This window comes from Mytilus edulis, chromosome 7, assembly GCF_963676685.1.
Source record: "Mytilus edulis chromosome 7, xbMytEdul2.2, whole genome shotgun sequence".
NCBI lineage: Eukaryota > Metazoa > Mollusca > Bivalvia > Mytilida > Mytilidae > Mytilus > Mytilus edulis.
In genome coordinates this window covers 36,794,873-36,819,132 of record NC_092350.1, presented here as the reverse complement: position 1 = coordinate 36,819,132, position 24,260 = coordinate 36,794,873, and the positions used below count along the sequence as shown (strand labels likewise).

At 32.2% G+C, this 24,260-nt stretch overlaps 1 protein-coding gene and 1 long non-coding RNA gene across 2 annotated transcripts in view; one reads left to right on the top strand and one right to left on the bottom strand.

Annotated features, from left to right (window-relative positions):
* LOC139482649 (uncharacterized) overlaps positions 1 to 19,282 on the top strand; it is a 231,091-nt gene extending 211,809 nt beyond the window's left edge. The window contains exon 7 of the long non-coding RNA XR_011654900.1: positions 17,924 to 19,282. This is a non-coding gene — a long non-coding RNA (uncharacterized lncRNA). The remainder of the gene's footprint in view (positions 1 to 17,923) is intronic.
* LOC139482647 (uncharacterized) overlaps positions 1 to 24,260 on the bottom strand; it is a 256,737-nt gene that overhangs the window by 190,948 nt on the left and 41,529 nt on the right. The window contains exon 5 of the mRNA XM_071266634.1: positions 1,334 to 1,438. Within this exon, the coding sequence (XP_071122735.1) occupies positions 1,334 to 1,438 (105 nt within the window). The remainder of the gene's footprint in view (positions 1 to 1,333; positions 1,439 to 24,260) is intronic.

Sequence of the window (24,260 nt, the reverse complement as noted above, 5' to 3'; positions counted from 1 at the left end):
GATGGAAACAGAAATAATGTGTAAAATTGGAAAGTCTTCCAAATGAATGAAACTTTGTGGAAATGTTACTTGGATTGCACAGACTTGCCATCCATCTTTGGAATTTTCAAATTGGGACTGTTGTTACGGAAACAGTACAAACCTCAAAATTTGCAAAATGACGTATTTACTCACACAGTGAACATGGTGAAGTAAATTAAGTTAATTCAATGTTTAAAAAAATCACAATGGCTGCCAATCAGTGGCAATTGGCAGACCAAGGTGATATCAGCTACTGTTCGCAATAGCAATTTCTTCTTCTTCTTCCCCCTGTGACTTTAAAAATAAACTTGTCCACAGTGTTTCTCCAAACCGCTTGTCAGATTTACTTTGGTTTCATAAACTTTTAGACTAATATGTCTAGGTAAGCCATCAATATTTCATTTGTGCATTGGGGTCTATTAAGGGGTATTTTGGGGGGCTTAAAGAAGGGAGGCATATACTATGGGATTTTATCTTTTAAAATTTTCGAATGAATATAACTTGAAAACTGTAAGTGATATAGATAGACACATGCAGTCTTAAGAAATGATCACAGGACAATAAAACAAACCACATGAAATATAGGATGAGTCCCTGGGGGTCATCCCAAACCCCATTCAAATTGAGAATATGCTATTGTTGTTTAAACGGTCGAGATCCCCACCCCTAAACCAAATATTTTCTTGTATGGCACAATAAAACAAAGCAAATGAAATAAAAGGGAAGTCTTTAAGGGTCACCCCACCCCCGTTTGATTTGAAAATATGCTATAATCTTGTAAACTGACGAGATACCCCTCCCCCTAAGCCATAGATATTCTTGTATGTGACAAAAAACCAAATCAAATGAAATAAAAGGGAAGTCCCTGGGGGATCACCCCACCCCCTCTTGTTTGAAAACGGTCAATGTCGCCACCTCTAAACCATATATTCATGTATGGAACAACAGAACACATCAAATGAAATATAGGGAAAGTCCATGGGTGTCACCCCCACCCCTAAACCATATATATTCTTGTGTGGGACAATAAAACAAATCAAATGAAATATAGGTAAAGTTACTTCTTGTTGAATTTGTTGTTCATATGTTTGGCCCCCTACTGCCCCCCTCAATGATTTGCATATCTTGTTATATTGTATAAGAGACATATGATACTCTAATAAAATAATAATTTATTATATGTCTCTGATCATATTTATTGATGATATAAAAAAAATTGAAATGGAAAAAAGGAGATAATTCTGTTCTAGTGAATTAGCAATAGCACAATTAAAAAAAGTAAGTCAGATCTCACATTTTGATTCACACATACCTTCTATATTCCTCACATTTAAATCTTTGTCTTTGTTAGAGATAATGAGTCTAACGTTCTTCTTTTGGCAAAATTCGATAATTTTGCTGACTTCTTGATGTCCATCTGTAAAATAGTAGCATAAAGATAATATTAAAGACAATATTGAGAGTATATCTATTTTTAAAGACATAATCAAAAGCTGGAAAAAACGTTACTGTATATCTGTTTGATTAAAAATTTGACACAGATAATCGATTACAAATCAAACACATAATTCTAACATACACACGTATTCATAAAATTTTAGAACGTTTAAAGAAAGTAATTATTGTACATAACAGCATGCTATAAACTTAGTTTTAATATATTTTGTGATAATAACTTTTATATGATTTGAATATTAGGGAATACGTTTAATTGTTATGTAGAGAGGGCTTCTGGTAGTGGCTTTTCATGTTGTTTATTTTCTGATAGAAGAGGTTCACCAAACTACTTTTTGTAACCAGTGTAAACAAGACAACGGCGACGTTAAGATATTTATTTTTTTCTGGAGTTCATCGATACATTCAATAATAACATACGTTCATTTTAATGTTAATTAAGACATTTTAACCTGATTTTCGACGAAAACGACGGTAATTGATTTGGGATGATTGAATGGCGTTTTTTTTTTGGAAAAAAACAAATGTTTTCCGTGCATTTACTCATGCACCTTTCAACCAAGGATTCTCAAATTTAAATACGTTGTTATATATATATTGATGACAAAATGGAGGTCAAGTAATAATGTAAATTTTCATGTTTCCTCCCTACTGAAAATGTACTTGGGATTCCAGTGGGATACCATTTGGATTCACTTGAATCCCAGTGGGGGGAAAAAATCCAGTGGAATCCCACTGGAATGTTTTGGAGTGTCAGTGGAATCCCAATGGGAAGTTTATCCCGATGGTATCTCAGTGGCATTTCCACTGGATTATTTCTATATTTTCCAGTGGAAATTTGTACTTTGTCATTCCTAATTATCCCACTGGAATTTGGACATGTGTCTTTTATAAATATATAATTCCAGTGGGATGTTGGACTTGTAGAATTTTCATTATAAAAAATTTCAATGAATTTAGCTGATAATTAAATGATGATGGACCTGAAAAATGTTATGTGTTGCTATTTATATATGTACATTTAAACATGTATAAAGTGACTAGAATATATATACTTATTTCACTAACAGTATTTAAGACAATTTAATTTTGAATTTTTCAACAAAGGAGTTGCAGGTAATTAAAATTTATTTATTTTCAAGTACAATTAATTATTAAGTCTATCTCTATATTTAGTTAAGTATTATATCATGATTATACACAAATATTATTTCCAAGCAGTCTCTTTCTTATCAATTAGTAATAGAAATGTTATGTGCCAATCTGTTTTCAATTTGCCTCTGTGAAATGGACAGGAAATGATATGTACACACTCAATGGGGCCCAATGAAGGCATATTTCTCTTAAATTTCTACAGTTCAAAATATAAAAATAATAGATAAAAGTTGGTAAATATCATTTATTTATTATTATATATATCAGATATTTAAGATTTAGGTAATTTAATAGTATGATTAGGAAAACATTGCAAGGAATCAAACAACTCCCTATAGATACAACCCCAACACTGGTCAGATTCAAAATTTGAACTTGCAGCCATTACAAGAAAAGATGTCTTATTTATCTTGACTAAAATATGAATTTTACCATGGATGTAGAGTTGTGGACTAAAATTTAAAAGAGCCAAAGTTATATTCTATTGATATTAAAAAGTGAAGATGTATTTTTTTGATGACATGACTATTGGATTTGTGAAGATTGATGTTTTCATATTTTTGGGATTAAATCTTCTGGTAAGTACAAATTATGAATAAGTATTTCAACCTTTTTGAAAATTATGAAACTATCATTTCCTTCAAATAAATTGTGACCATGTAGGATCAAGAAAATAACTATAAGACCATGCATTTTTGCATATACATAATTACTATTGGATTGTCACAGTATGACACATGACTAATATATCTTTAAGACAATCTCTTTAATAAAATATTATTCAATAGTAGCTAGTTTTCGCAAAATTGGAGATCTGTAGTATGACTGTAATAATTTAATATATATAGAGACATCTTTTCCAAAAAAGCAAAAAGTATTATCTTTTAAAACTTAATTAGTACACATGTACTCAATTATCATGATTGTGGATCAAATTTGAGATTTTAAAAATGGCAAGACATACATGTAAATATGGGCCTATGATGTTAGAGTAAAATAAAAGACCAATACAAATCAAAGTAAAGAATAACCTATACACTTCACTTGCATTTCCAAAAAAAAAGACAATAAACTATTTAAGACATGAAAAAATAACGTGATTGATCTGCTGTTTTCACTGGAATTTAAAATAATTTCACTACACATAGTGTTGAAGAATCCATTTAAATTTCTCTGGGTTTGCATTAAAATCCCACTGGAATTATTGAAATTTCATTGGGATCCCATTGAAATTTCAGTGGAAATTGCCCAGAATCACACTGGGATTTTAAAAATATCATTGAGATTCCACTGGAATCCAAGTGGGATTTTTGAAAAAAATATCACTGAGATTCCACTGGAATCCAAGTGGGATTTTAAAAATATCACTGTGATTCCACTGAGATTCCACTGGAATCTTCTAAAAATCCCGACAAAATTGTCCAGTGGAATTCCAGTGGGAGCCAGTGGAATTCCCAAGTGAGATTTATGTGGGATTTCAGTGGAATTCCACTGATTATTTTTAGTAGGGAGCTGTTCAGGAGTTATCAGGTTCTTGAAAGATTGAAAAAAATTGTGTTTCCAGTCGTGTCCTTGCATTTATTTACTCATTTAATGTTCAACCTAAGCTTTTCAGATTTTAATATGTTGTTACTGTTGGGTTGCTGCCCCTGAATTAGTAATTTTAAGGAAATTTCAGTTTTTGGTTATTATCTTGAATATTATAATAGATAGAGAATAACTGTAAACAGCAATATTGAGCAGCAAATTAAAATCTACAAATAAGTCAACATGACCAAAATTGTCAGTTGACCGATTAAGGAGTTTTTGCCCTTTAAAGTTCATTTTTAACCATTTTTATACGACCGCAAAAATTTTAATTTTTCGTCGTATATTGCTATCACGTTGGCGTCGTCGTCGTCGTCGTCGTCGTCCGAATACTTTTAGTTTTCGCACTCTAACTTTAGTAAAAGTGAATAGAAATCTATGAAATTTTAACACAAGGTTTATAACCACAAAAGGAAGGTTGGGATTGATTTTGGGAGTTTTGGTCCCAAAATTTTAGGAATTAGGGGCCAAAAAGGGCCCAAATAAGCATTTTCTTGGTTTTCGCACTATAATTTTAGTTTTAAGTAAATAGAAATCTATGAAATTTTGACACAAGGTTTATGACCACAAAAGGAAGGTTGGGATTGATTTTGGGAGTTTTGGTTCAAACAGTTTAGGAATTAGGGGCCAAAAAAGGGCCCAAATAAGCATTATTCTTGGTTTTCGCACCATTACTTTAGTATAAGTAAATAGAAATCAATGAAATTTAAACACAAGGTTTATGACCACAAAAGGAAGGTTGGGTTTGATTTTGGGAGTTTTGGTCCCAACAGGTTTTTAGGAATAAGGGGCCCAAAGGGTCCAAAATTGAACTTTGTTTGATTTCATCAAAAATTGAATAGTTGGGGTTCTTTGATATGCCGGATCTAACTGTGTATGTAGATTCTTAATTTTTGGTCCCGTTTTCCAATTGGTCTACACTAAGGTCCAAAGGGTCCAAAATTAAACTTAGTTTGATTTTAACAAAAATTGAATCCTTGGGGTTCTTTGATATGCTGAATCTAAAAATGAATTTAGATTTTTTATTATTGGCCCAGTTTTCAAGTTGGTCTACATTAAATACCCAAGGGTCCAAAATTAAACTAAGTTTGATTTTAATAAAAATTGAATTCTTTGGCTTTTTTGATATGCTGAATTTAATCATCTACTTAGATTTTTGATTATGGGCCCAGTTTTCAAGTTGGTTCAAATCAGGATCCAAAATTATTATATTAAGTATTGTGCAATAGCAAGAAATTTTCAATTGCACAGTATTCAGCAATAGCAAAAAATGTTCAATTGCACAGTATTGTGCAATAGCAAGAAATCTTCAATTGCACAGTATTGTGCAATAGCAAATATTTTCAATTGCACAGTATTGCGCAATAGCAAGAAATATCTAATTGCACAATATTGTGCAATAGCAAGAAATTTTCAATTGATTGGAGTTATCATTCTTTGTCCAGAATAGTAGTGAATCAACTTAAATCATTGTTTTATACAATGCACAATGTATATTCACTTTTACTACCAACTGATAAATTAAAACACTCTTTACCATTCAGTGATAACAAGCACTTTTTGTTACATTTTAATATTTTATGATGTTTTTAAATGAGTAGTTATTGTTGCAAACTCCATTAGAAATTTGAATTGAGATCAGTTATGAAAAAAGGGAAAGGGGGATGTGAAAAAAAATGGTGGTGGGGGAAAGGGGGGGGGGGGGTTGTGTTGTTAATTTTTCTCATTTCAGATTTCATAAATAAAAAGAAAATTTCTTCAAACATTTTTTTGAGAGGATTAATATTCAACAGCATAGTGATTGCTCAAAGACAAAAAAATTATTTTAAGTTCAGTAGACCACATTCTTTCTGTGTCCAAAACCTATGCTGTGTCAACTATTTAATCACAATCCAAATTTAGAGCTGAATCCAGCTTGAATGTTGTGTCCATACTTGCCCCGACCGTTCAGGGTTCAACCTATGCGGTCGTATAAAGCTGCGCCCTGCGGAGCATCTGTTTCTAAAATTTATGTATTCTTTTTAAAAATCTTCTGCTCTGAAACTTCTGGGCCAAATTTAACCAAACTTGGCCATAATCTTCATTTGGGTATCTAGTTTTAACCAGATGCTCCGCAGGGCGTAGCTTTATCTAAGTACATTTTACGAATCAGCATATCAAAGAACCTAACTGATTCATTTTTTGTCAAAATCAAACTAAGTTTAATTTTGGACCCTTTGGACCTTAATGTAGACCAATTTGAAAACGGGACCAAAAGTTAAGAATCTACATACACAGTCATGACAGTTAGATTCGGCATATCAAAGAACCCCAATTATTCAATTTTGATGAAATCAAACAAAGTTTAATTTTGGACCCTTTGGGCCCCTTATTCTGTTGGGACCAAAACTCCCAAAATCAATACCAACCTTCCTTTTATGATTATAAACCTTGTGCTTAAATTTCATAGATTTCTATTTACTTATAATAACGTTATGATGCGAAAACCAAGAAAAATGCTTATTTGGGTCCCTTTTTGGCCCCTAATTCCTAAACTGTTGGGACCTAAACTCCCAAAATCAATACCAACCTTCCTTTTGTAGTCATTAACATTGTGTTTAAATTTCATTGATTTCTATTTACTTAAACTAAAGTTATTGTGCGAAAATCAAGAATAATACTTATTTGGGCCCTTTTTTGGCCCCTAATTCCTAAACTGTTGAAACCAAAACTCCTAAAATCAATCCCAACCGTTCTTTTGTGGTCATAAACCTTGTGTCAAAATTTCATAGATTTCTATGAACTTAAACTAAAGTTATAGTGCGAAAACCAAGAAATTGCTTATTTGGGCCCTTTTTGGCCCCCAATTCCTAAAATGTTGGGACCAAAACTCCCAAAATCAATACCAACCTTCCTTTTGTGGTCATAAACCTTGTGTTTAAATTTCATAGATTTCCATTCACTTTTACTAAAGTTAGAGTGCGAAAACTAAAAGTATTCGGACAACGACGCCAACGTGATAGCAATATACGACGAAAAAAATTTCAAATTTTGCGGTCGTATAAAAATTTGTGACGTGACCTTGCTTACCAACCAAGATGGCCGCCATGGCTAAAAATAGTACATAGGGGCGAAATGTAGATTTAAGCTTATATCTCTGAAACCAAAGCATTTAGAGCAAGTCTGACATGGGGTAAATTGTTTATCAGGTCAAGATCTATCTGCCCTGAAATTTTAGACAAAACAGACAACCTGTTGTTGGGTTGCTGCCCCAGAATAAGGAAATTTTGCAGTTTTTGGTTATCTTGAATATTATAATAGATAGAGATAAACTGTAAACAGCAATAATGTTCAGCAAAGTAAGATCTACAAATAAGTCAACATGACCAAAATTATCGGTTTACCCCTTAAGGAGTTATTGTCCTTTATAGTCATTTTTTAACAATTTTCATTAAATTTTTGTAAATTTTTTGTAAATTTTTATTTTACACTGTAATTACTGGACCAAATTCATTATAGATAGAGATAATTGTAGCAAGAAGAATGTCCAGTAAAGTAAGATCTACAAACACATCATGATCACTAAAATACAATTTTTCATGAATTTATCTGTGTCCATTGTTTAATATGCACATAGACCAAGGTGAGTGACACAGGCTCTTGAGAGCCTCTAGTTTTATCAGATAGCAAAGTCCATACAGCACATTTTTTGTTGCGTCAAGAACAAAATAAATTCATGAGCCAGGCCATTTCAATGACACACATATACAATTTATGTGTGGTAAAGGTAACTACAAGTTGGAAAATTAAATTCCTTGGCCCCTATTTTAATGAATTTATTGGTGCATAAACTCGACCATTTATTCACTCACAAACAAATAAAAGTCGGAAACAGCGGTATAACAGAGTTTTTTAAATCTTATTAGTGCAAACATCCACGTGATTTTTTTTTTTCATTATGCGAAATGTTAGAGTAATTGTGATAACAATCAATTAATTGGTGTTAGCCAGACTGACATCTTTAAGATCATCCAATATAATTATAACGAGAACAGAGATCTGAACCAAATGGGCATGGTTGACATTACTTCAACATTATATATATATTATTATAATAACTAGAGCTTGTCTAAACACCAACCCAACAATGTTAGGTCTGGTTCGGACATATACTTATGAATATTATTATAATAGTACAAACACGTGGTAAAATATGAATATATTGTTTGGGTTATTTCTAGTCTGATTAAAACCAGCCTCCACTATCCACTTGCATTGACTGGGTTGTTCCGATCCTTTACTCTCAGGTCATATGCTTTTTATACGACCACAAAAATTTGTTTCTTGGTATCGCATCTTCAGCATCGTCATTGTCAACATCGTCCGAAGACAGATGATTTCCAGATAATGACTTAAGTTTAAGCAAATAGAAATCAAAATGTTTTTAACACAAAGGTTTATAATCACTTCTAGATGGATTTTTGGAGTTATCATGGTTATGGTCCTGAAATCATTTAGGAATTATTGGCAAAAAAGGGGAAACAACGGAGGGGTTTTATGGTTAAAGGAAAATTGAAACAATTTAAAAGCAGTGTAAGGGAGGTAATCCAAATATAATATGTTTGATTACCTTTTACATTGCTTTTGAATTGTGTATAATGAAAATCTGTAATTTTGAGGTTAAGAAGTAACTATCAAATTTATGATGATTTAAAGGAATATTAATTTTAGCTATGGTTTTGTTGTCATTTTCTTTTTTAGACTTATTTAAAAGGGTAATTATGGTTGCAAATTCAAATGGAAATTTGAATTGAGATTCTGACCAAACTTGAGGAAAGATTTTTTTGTTTGGAATAAGGGGGGGGGGGGGGGGGTAAAAAGAAATTGTAAAAAAAAAGGGGTAAAATTTTCTTTTCAAATTTTTTGTTTGGGGTTATTTGAAACAAGGGTGGGGGATAAAAATATATTGTAAAAAAAAAGGGGGTGATAAATTTTTTTTTTTAGGTAGGGTTGTTTGAAAAGATGTGGGGGGAGGGGGAGTGTCAATTTGCAACAGCAAAGTGAATTGCACAAAAGCAAAACATTGAGCATAAATCAAAATCCTAAAATGTTCTGAATGGTTTTGTTATAAAGAAATGTTGTATTCTTTTGAGGTGAGTGGCTGTCAGTTTTTTTTATGATGTTATTTTATATTTAATACTGAAATAAGTCTGGTCAAATTGATGAAAGAATTTATTTTTAGGTATAACTAATTGCATTTTGCTGTACAAGGTTTTCTAATTTTAGCCATATATAATGGTGCTATTTTTTAACATACTTTTATGATGGATTTATATGGGTTTAGTTACCTCCCTTACAATGGTTTTGTATAATGTTTAAACATGCAGAAATTAAGTGCAAAAAAAGAGCCAAAACAAGCATTTTTAAAGTTTCCAGACAATAACTTATGTAAAAGTGTATGGGTACTATAATAGGTTCCATACTACAAAGAAAAGACTGGGATTGAGCTTGATGGTAAATTATCCAAGAGGGATTCAAAAAATTTGAAAGGGGGTGGGGTTCCAATATTTTTTAAACGGTTCATATTTTTTTTTAACATTCTTCAAATTTCAAATCTTCAATTGCACATTATTCATGTTATTGCACATCAAAGTTGTAAATTTTTTTACCACATTTATTTTGTGTCAGAAACTTACATAATGGCAAAAATTTGATCACAATCCTAATTCAGATAGTATCAAGCTTGAATATTGTGTCCACATTTGCCCCAACTGTTCAGGGTTCGACCACTGTGGTCCTATTGACAGGCTGTGCTGATCAGCGAAGCTTTTTATATATAAATGAGCTATCCGACTTCTTAGAACGATGACTTAAGAATATAAGCATTTTACGTAAAAATACACGCTGGTTAAAACGAACACTACAAGGAAACGTTAACAAAACGATGCTAAAATGTGTTATAAGCCATTTTTTTATACATATAAGATATAGAAGTAAAATTATCTTTTAAATTTATTCAAACCTATCTTAATATGTGATTGTAAATGGTTAAAGCTTAATTGTCATTTGCTCCGTTCAAACTTCTTTAACATCAATTTAATAGTGGTTATTTATGGAAACGGCAAATATTTGACTTTACCTAGAGCGCTTACATAAAAAAAATGCTGCATAATTGTCCTATCAGAATAGAAGTTATTCATGGGGGCTTGAATTTATACTGATTTAACCACGGGTTTTCCCTTTATGACGATATTTGACCCCACGCTGTCTCTTGTTGTAAAGTATTAAAGTCATATGAAAGGAGTGACTGGTGAAAAATAATGTTATTCCAATTCTTGAACCAATACATACGAACATGATAAACTTAGTCTTCTGTGCAGGATTTTGTCAATTTTTTTTCTGCATAAATTTCGTATATTCGTCATTTTTTCGGTCAGAGTTGTGAAAATATGGCATATGTAATTAACGTTTGTGTTTGAAGCCTAGGTTAAACGAGTTTCACCTGTTTGTCAACAATCAACCAAAAAGCATGGATATTGAGCACATGTTTAAAATGCACAATCAGATAATAGTTTATTTTAAGGGCATCCAAGCATATTGAGAAAAAAGTATATGTACATAAATTTTATAATGAAAACTATCCATTGAATTAACATCATCATGCACTATTTTTTAACTCACCTGGCCCAAAGGGCCAAGTGAGCTTTTCTCATCACTTGGCGTCTGGTGTTACTTCAAGTGTTACTTAAAGTAAGCATCCTTCAAGAAAGATGACATTAGGTCAAGGTCAGATAAATACTGTCAGACAGACCTGTTCAACTTACAATTATTCCATTTACAAAGTTTGACCTATTGCTAATTAAACATTTACCAATAATGAATCACGAAACTGGGGCCAAGAGTATACCTACCAGACAGATATGTTTACCTTACAATCATGCATACACCAAATATACTTCACCTACTTCTTACAGTATTTGAAAAAGAGAGTCCCTAACACAAGAACTTAACTCTGCCAATAAACCATAAAAAATAAGGTCAAAATCAGAGTAATATACATTCCAGAGCACCTCAGTTTGAACATGTTGATTGATCATACTGATTACAATGAGTTATCATTGATACGGTCACAATTAAAGATTAACTGTTTATAAAACTTTTGAATTTTTAAGAATTTTTATGCCCCACCTACGATAGTAGAGGGGCATTATGTTTTCTGGTCTGTGGCTCCGTTCGTCCGTTCGTCTGTGTCCGTTCGTCCGTCCGTCTGTGCGTCCGTTCAGGTTAACGTTTTTGGTCAAGGTAGTTTTCGATGAAGCTGAAGTCCAATCAACTTGAAACTTAGTACACTTGTTGCTTATGATATGATCTTTTTAATTTTAAAGCCAAATTAGACTTTTGACCCCAATTTCACGGTCCACTGAACATAGAAAATGAAAGTGGGTCAGTTTCAGGTTAAAGTTTTTGGTCAAGGTAGTAGGCCAACTGCATTGCTCAACTGGCCGCCAGTTGAGCTAACAGTTGAGGGCCAGTTGAGGGCTAGCTGGCCATCAGTTGAGCAAATAGTTGAGGGCCAGTTGAGGGCTAGCTGGATTTTTGCCATGCAAATTAGGTAGCCCTCAACTATCAATGCTCAACTTTATGCAAATTAGTTGAGCAACGTTGAGAAAATATCATAGTTGAGGGCTAGGTGTCCAACAGTTGAGCAATTAGAGTTGAGGGCTACCTGGCCAACAGTTGAGCACCAGGTCATTAACAGTTGAGGGCTAGGTGGCCAATAGACGAGGGCCAGGTCATTAAAAGTTGAGGGCTAGGTCTTAAAAAGTTGAGTATTATGTGGTAATTGAAAACTGAAGACTACACATTGTAGAAAAAATAAATTTAAATTGTGTATTTTTATAGCCAAAATACTGCTGAAAGATCTTAACTCACAACATACTACATGAATGCTTTATCCTTGCTCTTAAGAAGTTATCTAGCAAATAAGAATAGATCTCTAGTTTAATACCAAATTCATTATATTAGAATATTCTTATTTTATTAGTAATACTTTCTAAAACAATAATAAAATAAATATGTCTCCTGTCTTACACATTTTGACAATATATAAATTAATGCATACATATATTGTCTCATTTTTTTCTTCACTCTAAAGTTTATTAAGAAAACACTTTAAATATCACTATTTTGAACTAAAAGAGCATAATTATACACTTATTCAAAATGGTGGAAATCAAATCTTATCCAATGTACTTACCAAAAGATGTTTCCAGAAATATGTGTTAAACAACAATCTTCCTAAATCCAAGAGTCATGTCATCAGAAGAATACACTGCACTTTTCAATGTCAATACAGTTATTTGTAACTTTTTTTATCTACATTCATTGTAAAATTCATATTCTATTCATGATAGCTAGAAGACATCTTTGCTTGCCATGTGCATGCTCAAACCCAGTTCAAATTTTAAATGTTTGAGGTTCTTTTGGGTATTGTGACAGTGTGATCACTTTGAGATTTGAGGAAATTTGATTTATTAAATTATAGTTTATACACAATACAATGCATCTGTTATCAACGATTTCAGCAGGCAGTTATCTTAGTCTATTCTTAGGCAATTACATAACATTTATTTTTAGCTTAGAAGGAATAGTGCCCTAGAGGGGGGTTAGAGTATTGTTGATGAATTGAGAGAACGCATCGATGTATTGGATGCAATTAAATCAGCTATTATTTACTGTTTTCGAACCATATTCGAAAAATCTTTTAATATTCTTATGTTAACGAATATTGACATGAATATACGTTTCTTTGGAATAGTGATTGGATATTGTTCATTTGATTGAGTAATAATTATCTCTTCAATTAGGGTTACACTAATGTCCTGACAATGTCCTGACAGAAATGAAAATGCTTGATACTGTTTTATTAATAGAAGGATTTACTTGAAATTTAGAATCAAGCAAGATGAGAACTTATATTTAATAAATAAAATTTAAAAAAAATAAAAAAATATTTTTAAGAGTTAGAAAACTTGACTTTGAAACTACTAATGTCCTGACCGATATGAAACGGCCAAAAAATGTTTTATTAATGACAGGATCGACTTCAAATTCGATACCAAGGAAGATTAAAACATTAAATACAAATATATAAGAAAAAATAAGAAAAAAAATATTTTCAATAGTTAGAATCTTGACCTGACCAATTACGTACTCCCGTGACTAATGTCATGACCGATGTAAAATGCTAATAACTTTTTTTGTTCTTTGAAGGTTCGACTTCAAATTTGATGTCAAGGAAGATTCTAACATTGAATACAGAGATGTAACAAAAAATATTAAAAAAACTAATTTTAAGTGTAAGAAAACTTGACCTGACCAACGTCGACTCTGGACTGACTAATGTCCTGATCAATGTAGAAAATGGTAATAACTTTTTTTTGTTATTTAAAGAATTGACTTAATTAAAGTTCCTTACCAAGGGAAATTATAAAATTCATAATAAAAGTTTATGAAAAAAAAATGTTTGTTAATTTTTTCATGTTAGAAAACTTGACCTGACCAGAGACATATATACACATATATATATGTGTATATATGTCTCTGACCTGACCAACTTGATCTTAAATCATGATGAATGTCCTGACCGTTTAATAACTTTTTTGTTATTGAAAGGGATATACTTAAGTTTTATATCACTGAGAAAAGTGATATGTGATTAGAGATGCTGTAGATACTAAGTAAATGCACCTTTTCTACATTTAATATGAAAGGATTATAAAGATGTACAGAATGCAATTAAGTCCAAAGACAGTGACATGAATAATTAAAATTTATTCACACATACATTAATTAAAGTTAACACAAATTGGAGTGTTTACTTAACTTTATTTTTCTTATTTATTTCACTCATTTTTTGTTGTTTAGTTAATGAGGGATTAAACATGTCAAATAATATAAACATGATAAATAAGGACAGGAAACGGGCTTCTTTTGATGTCAATATATTGTTTTTACAAGCATTCAAAGTAGAATTATGTTAGAATCACACAGAATTATAATTTTATTATGTCACTGTCTTTTGCCTTTCTACTACAAATAAAAAAAAAGTGCATCCCAGATCTTTCTTTACTATGTTTAAATAAAAAAAAATCAATATAATTTAAAGAATTAAGTATATTCTGTCTTTTAATAGAGAGAGAAAAAAAAACAGTTATATAATATTTGATACCTACCTTGGTAATATCCCAATAAATAACAAAAATTTTATTGGCATTTTTATAACGGTCAGGACATTCAACATGAATGATGTAAATATCAAGTTGGTCAGGTCAGTTTTCTAACATTTCAAAAAATTAAAAAAACATTTTTTCAGCAATTTTTTCTCTCTCATAAATTCTTCCTTGGTAAGGAACTTGAGTCATTTTTTTTAATAATTAAAAGTTTTCTGCATCGGTCAGGACATTAGTGAGTCATTAGTCAGAGCAGAGTCGACGTTGGTCAGGTCAAGTTTTTTTTAACTCTTTAAATTATCTTTTTAATCTTTTTCTTGCATCAATATATTTAGTATTATAATCTACCTTGACATTAAATTTGAAATCCATACATTAAAGAATAAAAAAGTTTTGGGCATTTTCTACATTGGTCAGGACATTAGTCATGGGAAAGACGTAGTTGGTCAGGTCAAGTTTTCTAACACTTAAAATTAGTTTTTTTAATATTTTTTCTTATACCTCTGTATTCAATGTTAGAATCTTCCTTGACATCAAATTTGAAGTCGAACCTTCAAAGAACTAAAAAGTTATTAGCATTTTACATCGGTCAGGACAATTAGTTACGGGAGTATGTAGTTGGTCAGGTCAAGTTTTCTAACTCTTGAAAATATTTTTTTTCTTATTTTTTCTTATATTTTTGTATTAAATGTATTAATCTTCCTTGGTATCGAATTTGAAGTCTATCCTGTCATTAATAAAACATTTTTTGGCCGTTTCATATCGGTCAGGACATTAGTAGTTTCAAAGTCAAGTTGGTCAGGTCAAATTTTCTAACTCTTAAATTTTTTTAATTTTATTTTTTAAATTTTATTTATTAAATATAAGTTCTAATCTTGCTTGATTCCAAATTTCAAGTAAATCCTTCCAATAATAAAAAAAGTATCAAGCATTTTCATTTCTGTCAGGACATTGTCAGGACATTGTCAGGACATTAGTGTAACCCCTTCAATTATCACTTTTCCAAGTGTGCGCTATGGGTACGCGCCTAGGTAAACAGAGATCATCGCCTCGTGATCCAGTATATTTCGAAACTGGAATTAAACTCTTAGTGTAAATATGAGAACAAAGAACATTAGATGTCCTACGAACGCTATGATAATGGCCTATTGACCGTATTTCGATATCGAAACGTTCGGCCATGACAGCATGTTAGAAGTTGCATCACAAGTGCGCGATCCCACAATGCACCGCATAAATGTAAACAATAACAATTATGGGAATAGAACGACGATTGAGAAGACTGAGTGTGTTAACGTTCGTTCAGTATTTAAAGATACAGCTTTGAATTAATAAATAACTGTTTGTCAAACATTTTCCAGAAATGTTAGTATCATTACAAGTTGCCCGTACTTTATGCCTGCCAGTTTTATTTACTATATGTATGTCGACGGCAGTCAAAATTCCCTAAACACTACTTTTGAACTCATGCTGTATCAGTATACACACTACTCCCAGATCTACATGCTCTTTAACGCGTCATCGTCTTTGCATAAGCAGCCGATAAGCATGTTCCTACCGCCGAGGCTCGGTAAGTCAGTGATCGTGATACAATGGGATACATACGAATCTTATGGTTATTATGCAGAACCACTGCCTGGTGGAAACATTTTCGCCTCAACGTTAAAAATATTACAGCAGCAACCCTATGACTATATTTATCTAAGGACATCTATTTACTTAGTCTATTGAGAAGCCTCCTGTTTTACCGAGTGGATTAGGAATCGCGTAGTTATGAGATCAATTCCGTACCAGGAGAAGAAGATATGTCGTCCCAATCAGTAGTTCAAGATTAGTCCTTACGACTATTTATAATTCCGCAAGTCCTTCAACATGTTCAACACTAGCCCAACAGCACTTACGGCACTCTTAGATCATAGAGAACACATTGGGGTCACCGGTGTACCATGTATACAGGTTTATCATATACTACTGCAGTAGGCTGTGAAGAGCAGCATTGAGATTCGAGGACACGTATATACATGATATATGTCTGAATATATTGTATTGGTGGAAACTTTGCCTTTGTTAAGTATAAGTAGTATTTTGTATTTTATTAATGAATAAACATACATCTCCTTATATCTATGTTATAACAGCAGATACATAGTACATGTAGTATAAGAAATACTACATGTACATGTATGTATTAAATGTCTCATATTTCAGCACATAGTATCACACAGTATTTATATCTCTATTCTAGATTGCTCCGCACCTGCAGAGATCTCTTCAGGTGAACATTTCGTACAGTATAAGTAATGAATATATATTTCAGCACATAGAACAGAAGCACACAGTATTTATCATGTTCATATCTCTATTCTAGATTGCTATCTCTATTCTAGATTGCTATCTCTATTCTAGATTAATCTACACCTTCCAGAATCTCCCAAGGTGGACATTTCTCAGTCATATGTTTTTATTTTATATGTATGATATTTCATCACATAGTACATGTAGCACAGTTTTTATCATATTTATGAATTTGTTCCAGATTGTTCCACACCTGCCGGGATCTCTCCAGGTGTATATTTCATACAGTATATTAAGTATGAATATGCATTTATATGTATATATTTCAGCACATAGTACATGACGCACACAGTATTATCATGCTCATATCTCAATTCTAGTTTGCTATCTCTATACTAGATTATTTTACACATTCCAGGATCTCCCAATGTGGACATTTCTCAGTATAAGTAATGCATACATGTATGTATTTATTTTATATGTATGATATTTCAGCACATAGTACATGTATCACACAGTATTTATCATGTTTATATTTTTAGTCTAGATGGCTCCACACATGCAGGGATCTCCCCAGGTGGACATTTCATACAGTACAGTTATATATATGATTATATTTCAGGTCGTTCGTTCTCTTTATATACATGTAATATATATTGTACTACACCTGATGGATCGCCACAGGTTATTCTTTTTTATTTATTGTACTACACCTGCTGGATCGCCACAGGTCATTCATTCTCTTTATGTATATTGTACTACACCTGCTAGATCGCCACAGGTCATTCATTCTCTTTATGTATATTGTACTACACCTGCTGGATCGCCACAGGTCATTCATTCTCTTTATGTATATTGTACTACACCTGCTGGATCGCCACAGATCGTACTACACCTGCTGGATCGCCACAGGTCATTCATTCTCTTTATGTATATTGTACATTGTACTACACCTGCTGGATCGCCACAGGTCATTCAATCTCTTTATGTATATTGTAATACACCTGCTGGATCGCCACAGGTCATTCTTTCTCTTTATTTATATGTACTTCACCGGATGGATCGCCACAGATCTTTTATTATCTTAATATTACGTATTAATGTATTATATTTAACTCGGCTGGGATCACTTAGATCTCTCTTGAGTCTTTAAGAATTACTAAGACTTCCCATGTTGTTTCTTTTCCTTTATTTTACAGAGAATAAACAGATACAGATACAGATACAGATATTAATAACCTATTGTTTTCGGATGAAGACTTCAGAACTTTATAGCACTGTAATATATAAGGAAAGCAACACCTTGATTCCTGCCTTCATAATAATGATGTGTTAGAATGACAGTCACACTACTTATGAACTTTCGTTTATATATAACTTTTGTTTTCGAATGCAGAATTCAGAACTATTATAGCACCGGAATATATAAGGATAGCAATATCTTGATTCCTGCATTCATAGTAATGATGTGTTAGAACGACAGTCACACTACTTATGAACTTTCGTTTATTATTAACATATCGTTTTCAATCGGATGCCGACTTCAGAACTATATAGCACCGGAATATATAAGGAAAAAATACCTTGATTCCTGCCTTCATAGTAATATGTGTTAGAACTACAGTCACACTACTTATGAACTTTCGTTAAGCATTAAACGCAAGAAATTTTAACTATCTAAGACAGCTTTTAATCCACCTGGGTTAGAGAGAAAGTGATTTCTGTGGTCACTCCTTCAGAACTGATCAGAGGGTTATTTCTAAACACAACAGAAAATGTGTCATTTTTGAAATTATTGTTTTGTTATTTATTTTTTTTAACATTTGTATTTGTAAGCATTATTATTTCTTGGGGGCTTTCACTCTTTCATTTTATGAACTCATTTCATTTGGCTTTTTAATTCCAGGGGAATCATACTCCCCCAATTCAATAATACATCAGATAGGTTAATTCCTGTCCGGGAACAAATTGTATTTTAAGTAGTATTTTTACTACGCTGGGATCGCCCAGGAGCAATTAGGTTCATTCCTGGGGATCGCCCCAGGATCGCCCCAGGAACTAGGTTCATTCCTGTCGAGGAACAAATAGGTTCATTCCTGGGGATCGCCCCCAGGAACTAGGTTCATTCCTGGGGATCGCCTCAGGAATTATGTTCATTCCTGTCGAGGAAAATAGGTTCATTCCTGGGGATCGCTCCAGGAACTAGGTTCATTCCTGGGGATCACCCCAGGAAATAGGTCATTCCTGCCGAGGAACAAATAGGTTCATTCCTGGGGATCGCCCCAGGAACATTTTTTACTAATCGTTTATTTTTATTTTTCTAATATTTTGATCAGTTTTATTTTGATTAGTTTGAAACATTTATTTCAATTCTTTTGAGTGAATGAGTAGCCCCAAGAAAGCAAATAATGTATTATATTGTTAGTCATCCATGTAGAAAGACATGTACTGTTATGTTACAGTTTACTTTAATATTATGTGTAGATTTAGTATGTTTGATATTTTAATAATAAAACATTAATCTTAAATTGTGTTGTGTATAAACCCCTAATAATAACTGTTAATTACCTAAATCTTGAATATTTGATATATCTTATAATAAAAGAAATACTGTTTGTTTTTTTATCTTTATGTCAAAGATTTAGTTAAGTTAAAATACAGAAAAATGTATAAAATTGAAAACATGTGCTTCCCTTAATTTTGCCTCAAACTTTGTGTACACATTTATAATAATACTTCCTGTCCATTTGCACTAAAGACAGATAAAACAGATGGCACATAACATTTATATCACTAGGTCATATTTCTAATTGCTCAACTATTAAAAAAAAATCAAAGTCTGAACGCTCAACTTTTCCTCAACTACAACATGTACAAAAATTTCAAAGTCTGAATGCTCAACTTTTCCTCAACTACAAAAAATTCAAAGTCTGAATGCTCAACTTTTGCTCAACTACAAAAATTTCAAAGTCTGAAAGCTCAACTTTTGCTCAACTATATGAAAATCAAAGATCAATTGCTCAACTTTTCCTCAACTTATTGGCCAGCTTAAGTTGAGGGCCAGTTGAGCGACATCTATCCAACATACAGTGCTTGGCCAGGTTTGAGTTGAGCTAAGATGCTCAACACCTAGCCCTCAACTATTTTGCTTAAAACAGCTAGCCCTCAACTGTCCGCCACATGGCCATCAACTGGCCCTCAACTTTTTTTTCTGTAGGGGATGAAGCTTCTGTCCAAGTTTGGTAAAAATCCAGGATAGTTTATGAATCTAATAAATGTTTTAAAAACTTTTAACTGCAGACTGTATGTAATGTTAACTGGAAGAAAATCTAAGTCCATTTAAAAGTGAAATACGGAAAAAATGGATTTATTTTTTTACAAAATTAACTTCTGGATACCATCTAATGATCATAATCCAGCTTCTGTCCAAGTTTGGTACAAACCAAGAATAGTTTAAAAAAGTTATTAAGATTTTAAAAACTTTAACCACAGAGTGAATGTAATATTTCACCGCAGAAAAACTAAGTCCATTTAAAAGTAAAATATTGAAAAAACGAAATTTTATTTTTATCAAAGTTTACTTCTGGATACTATCTTATTATCATAAACAATCTTCTGTCCAAGTTTGGTACAAACCCAGGATAGTTTAAGAAAGTTATTAAAATTCTAAAAACTTTTAACCACATAGAGTGAATGTTCTGTTTCCCCGCAGAAAAACTAAAATACAGAAAAAATGGAATTTAATTTATACAAAATTTACTTCTGGATACTATCTTATGATCATAAACAAGCTTCAGTTTAAGTTTGGTAGAAACCTAGTATAGTTTAAAAAAATTATTAAAATTGTAAAAAACTTTAACCACAGAGTGAATATTTGTGGACACTGCCGACAACGATGGAATGTAGGATCACTTAGTCTCGCTTTTTCGACTTAAGTCGAAGGCTCAACAAAAACATGTTTTTTTTGGACCGAACTTATCCATTTTGTTATCGTGACACTGAACAATACTGAAAGCAAATGGCTCACAATAAATCTGGCTTTCTTTTTATATTAGTAGTTCAGAGTCATACACGCGAGTGACCCACTATACTGTTGTGCGACAGTCGTTCACAGTGACAACATTATCAGCAGTTTCGGAATCGTTTAAGCTTTTGTGCAAGAACATCATAATATATTGTTGGGGGTTTTTCCTCTGGTCAACATCACCCATATTTATTGATACTACCTTTCTTTTGTTAATTTTTCTTTTCTGTTGCATCTTGGTATTTGAATTCGCTGAACAATTATAATATAAACTAATACAAAAAAACTCGTTTATTTGGACCGAACTTATCATGACACTGAATAATATTGAAAGCAAATGGCAAGTGGCATACAATAAATTTGGCCTTCTTTTTATATTAGTTGTTTAGAGTCAAACGCGCAAGTGACCCACTTCTGTTGTGTGACAGACGTTCAACAGTAACACACGCATCCCAATGACATGAAAACCTGAAAAATAGCACAAAACAACTCATGATTGTTGTACGACTGTTGCACGACTTTCATAGGACTCACTTGCGACAACGCACGACAGTACAATAACAATTCTTTATTCGTGGACATGAACTAGCTGGTGTGACCACTTGAAATATTTTTTTGACATTTTGCACGACAGTCCCACGACAACTATTATATATATCTTCCATGACAAAAAATTGTACGATCTGTTGTCACCGGTGTCATATGGTATTTTGAACCCCCTGCGGTATATTGAACCCCCCTGTTTTTGATAAATAGTATTGCAGATAATCTAATTTACAATTTATTGGCTATCATTTTTTTTAATTTGTGGTTTTAAGTAGAGGGTTCAATATACCGCAGGGGGGTCAAAATACCATGGCTAAGCAAAATTTTCAAAATATCTTTTCCAGCATGTTTAAGACATACAAACCACTTATTGGAGTATTATAACTATGTTAAGGAGTTAGAATAGCTTGATTTTTTTAAATAAAAGGTCTATAGTAGGGGGTTCAATATACTGCAGGGGGGGGGTCAAAATACCATGGCTAAGTAAAATTTTCAAAATATCTTTTCCAGTATATTAAATACATATAAACTACTTATTGGAGTAATATAACTATGTTAAGGATTTAGAACAGCTTGAATTTTTGAAATTCAAGGTCTATAGTAGGGGGTTCAATATACCGCAGGGGGTCAAAATACCATGGCTAAGTAAAATTTTCAAAATATCTTTTCCAGTATATTAAATACATACAAACTACTTACTGGAGTATTGTAACTATGTTAAGGAGTTAGAATAGCTTGAATTTTTGAAATTCAAGGTCTATAGTAGGAGGTTCAATATACCGCAGGGGGGTCAAAATACCATGGCCAAGTAAAATTTTCAAAATATCTTTTCCAGTATATCAAATACATACAAACTTCTTATTGGAGTATTATAACTATGTTAAGGAGTTAGAATAGCTTGAATTTTTGAAATTCAAGGTCTATAGTAGGGTGTTCAATATACCGCAGGGGGGTCAAAATACCATGGCTGAGTAAAATTTTCAAAATATCTTTTCCAGTTTATCAAATACATACAAACTACTTATTGGAGTATTATAACTATGTTAAGGAGTGAATAGCTTGAATTTTTGAAATTCAAGGTCTATAGTAGTGCAATATACCGCAGGGGGTCAAAATACCATGGCTGAGTAAAATTTTCAAAATATCTTTTCCAGTATATTAAATACATACAAACTACTTACTGGAGTAATATAACTATGTTAAGGATTTAGAATAGCTTGAATTTTTGAAATTCAAGGTCTATAGTAGGGGGTTCAATATACAGCAGGGGGTTCAAAATACCATGGCTAAGTAAAATTTTCAAAATATCTTTTTCAGTATATTAAATACATACAAACTACTTACTGGAGTAATATAACTATGTTAAGGATTTAGAATAGCTTGAATTTTTGAAATTCAAGGTCTATAGTAGGGGGTTCAATATACCGCAGGGGGTCAAAATACCATGGCTAAGTAAAATTTTCAAATATCTTTTCCAGTATATTAAATACATACAAACTACTTATTGGAGTATTATAACTATGTTAAGGATTTAGAATAGCTTGAATTTTTGAAATTCAAGGTCTATAGTCGGGGGGGGGGGGGGGGGGGGGGTTCAATATACCGCAGGGGGTTCAAAATACCATGGCTAAGTAAAATTTTCAAAATATCTTTTTCAGTATATTAAATACATACAAACTACTTACTGGAGTAATATAACTATGTTAAGGAGTTAGAATAGCTTGAATTTTGAAATTCAAGGTCTATAGTAGGGGGGTTCAATATACAGCAGGGGGGTTCAAAATACCATGGCTAAGTAAAATTTTCAAAATATCTTTTTCAGTATATTAAATACATACAAACTACTTACTGGAGTAATATAACTATGTTAAGGATTTAGAATAGCTTGAATTTTTGAAATTCAAGGTCTATAGTAGGGGGTTCAATATACCGCAGGGGGTCAAAATACCATGGCTAAGTAAAATTTTCAAAATATCTTTTCCAGTATATTAAATACATACAAACTACTTATTGAAGTATTATAACTACGTTAAGGATTTAGAATAGCTTGAATTTTTGAAATTCAAGGTCTATAGTAGGGGGTTCAATATACCGCAGGGGGTCAAAATACCATGGCTAAGTAAAATTTTCAAAATATCTTTTCCAGTATATTAAATACATACAAACTACTTATTGGAGTATTATAACTACAATGTATGTTAAGGAGTTAGAATAGCTTGATTTTTTTAAATAAAAGGTCTATAGTAGGGGGTTCAATATACTGCAGGGGGGGTCAAAATACCATGGCTAAGTAAAATTTTCAAAATATCTTTTCCAGTATATTAAATACATATAAACTACTTATTGGAGTAATATAACTATGTTAAGGATTTAGAACAGCTTGAATTTTTGAAATTCAAGGTCTATACTAGGGGGTTCAATATAACGCAGGGGGTCAAAATACCATGGCTAAGTAAAATTTTCAAATATCTTTTCCAGTATATTAAATACATACAAACTACTTACTGGAGTATTGTAACTATGTTAAGGAGTTAGAATAGCTTGAATTTTTGAGGAGTGAATAGCTTGAATTTTTGAAATTCAAGGTCTATAGTAGTGCAATATACCGCAGGGGGTCAAAATACCATGGCTGAGTAAAATTTTCAAAATATCTTTTCCAGTATATTAAATACATACAAACTACTTACTGGAGTAATATAACTATGTTAAGGATTTAGAATAGCTTGAATTTTTGAAATTCAAGGTCTATAGTAGGGGGGTTCAATATACAGCAGGGGGTTCAAAATACCATGACTAAGTAAAATTTTCAAAATATCTTTTTCAGTATATTAAATACATACAAACTACTTACTGGAGTAATATAACTATGTTAAGGATTTAGAATAGCTTGAATTTTTGAAATTCAAGGTCTATAGTAGGGGGTTCAATATACCGCAGGGGGGTCAAAATACCATGGCTAAGTAAAA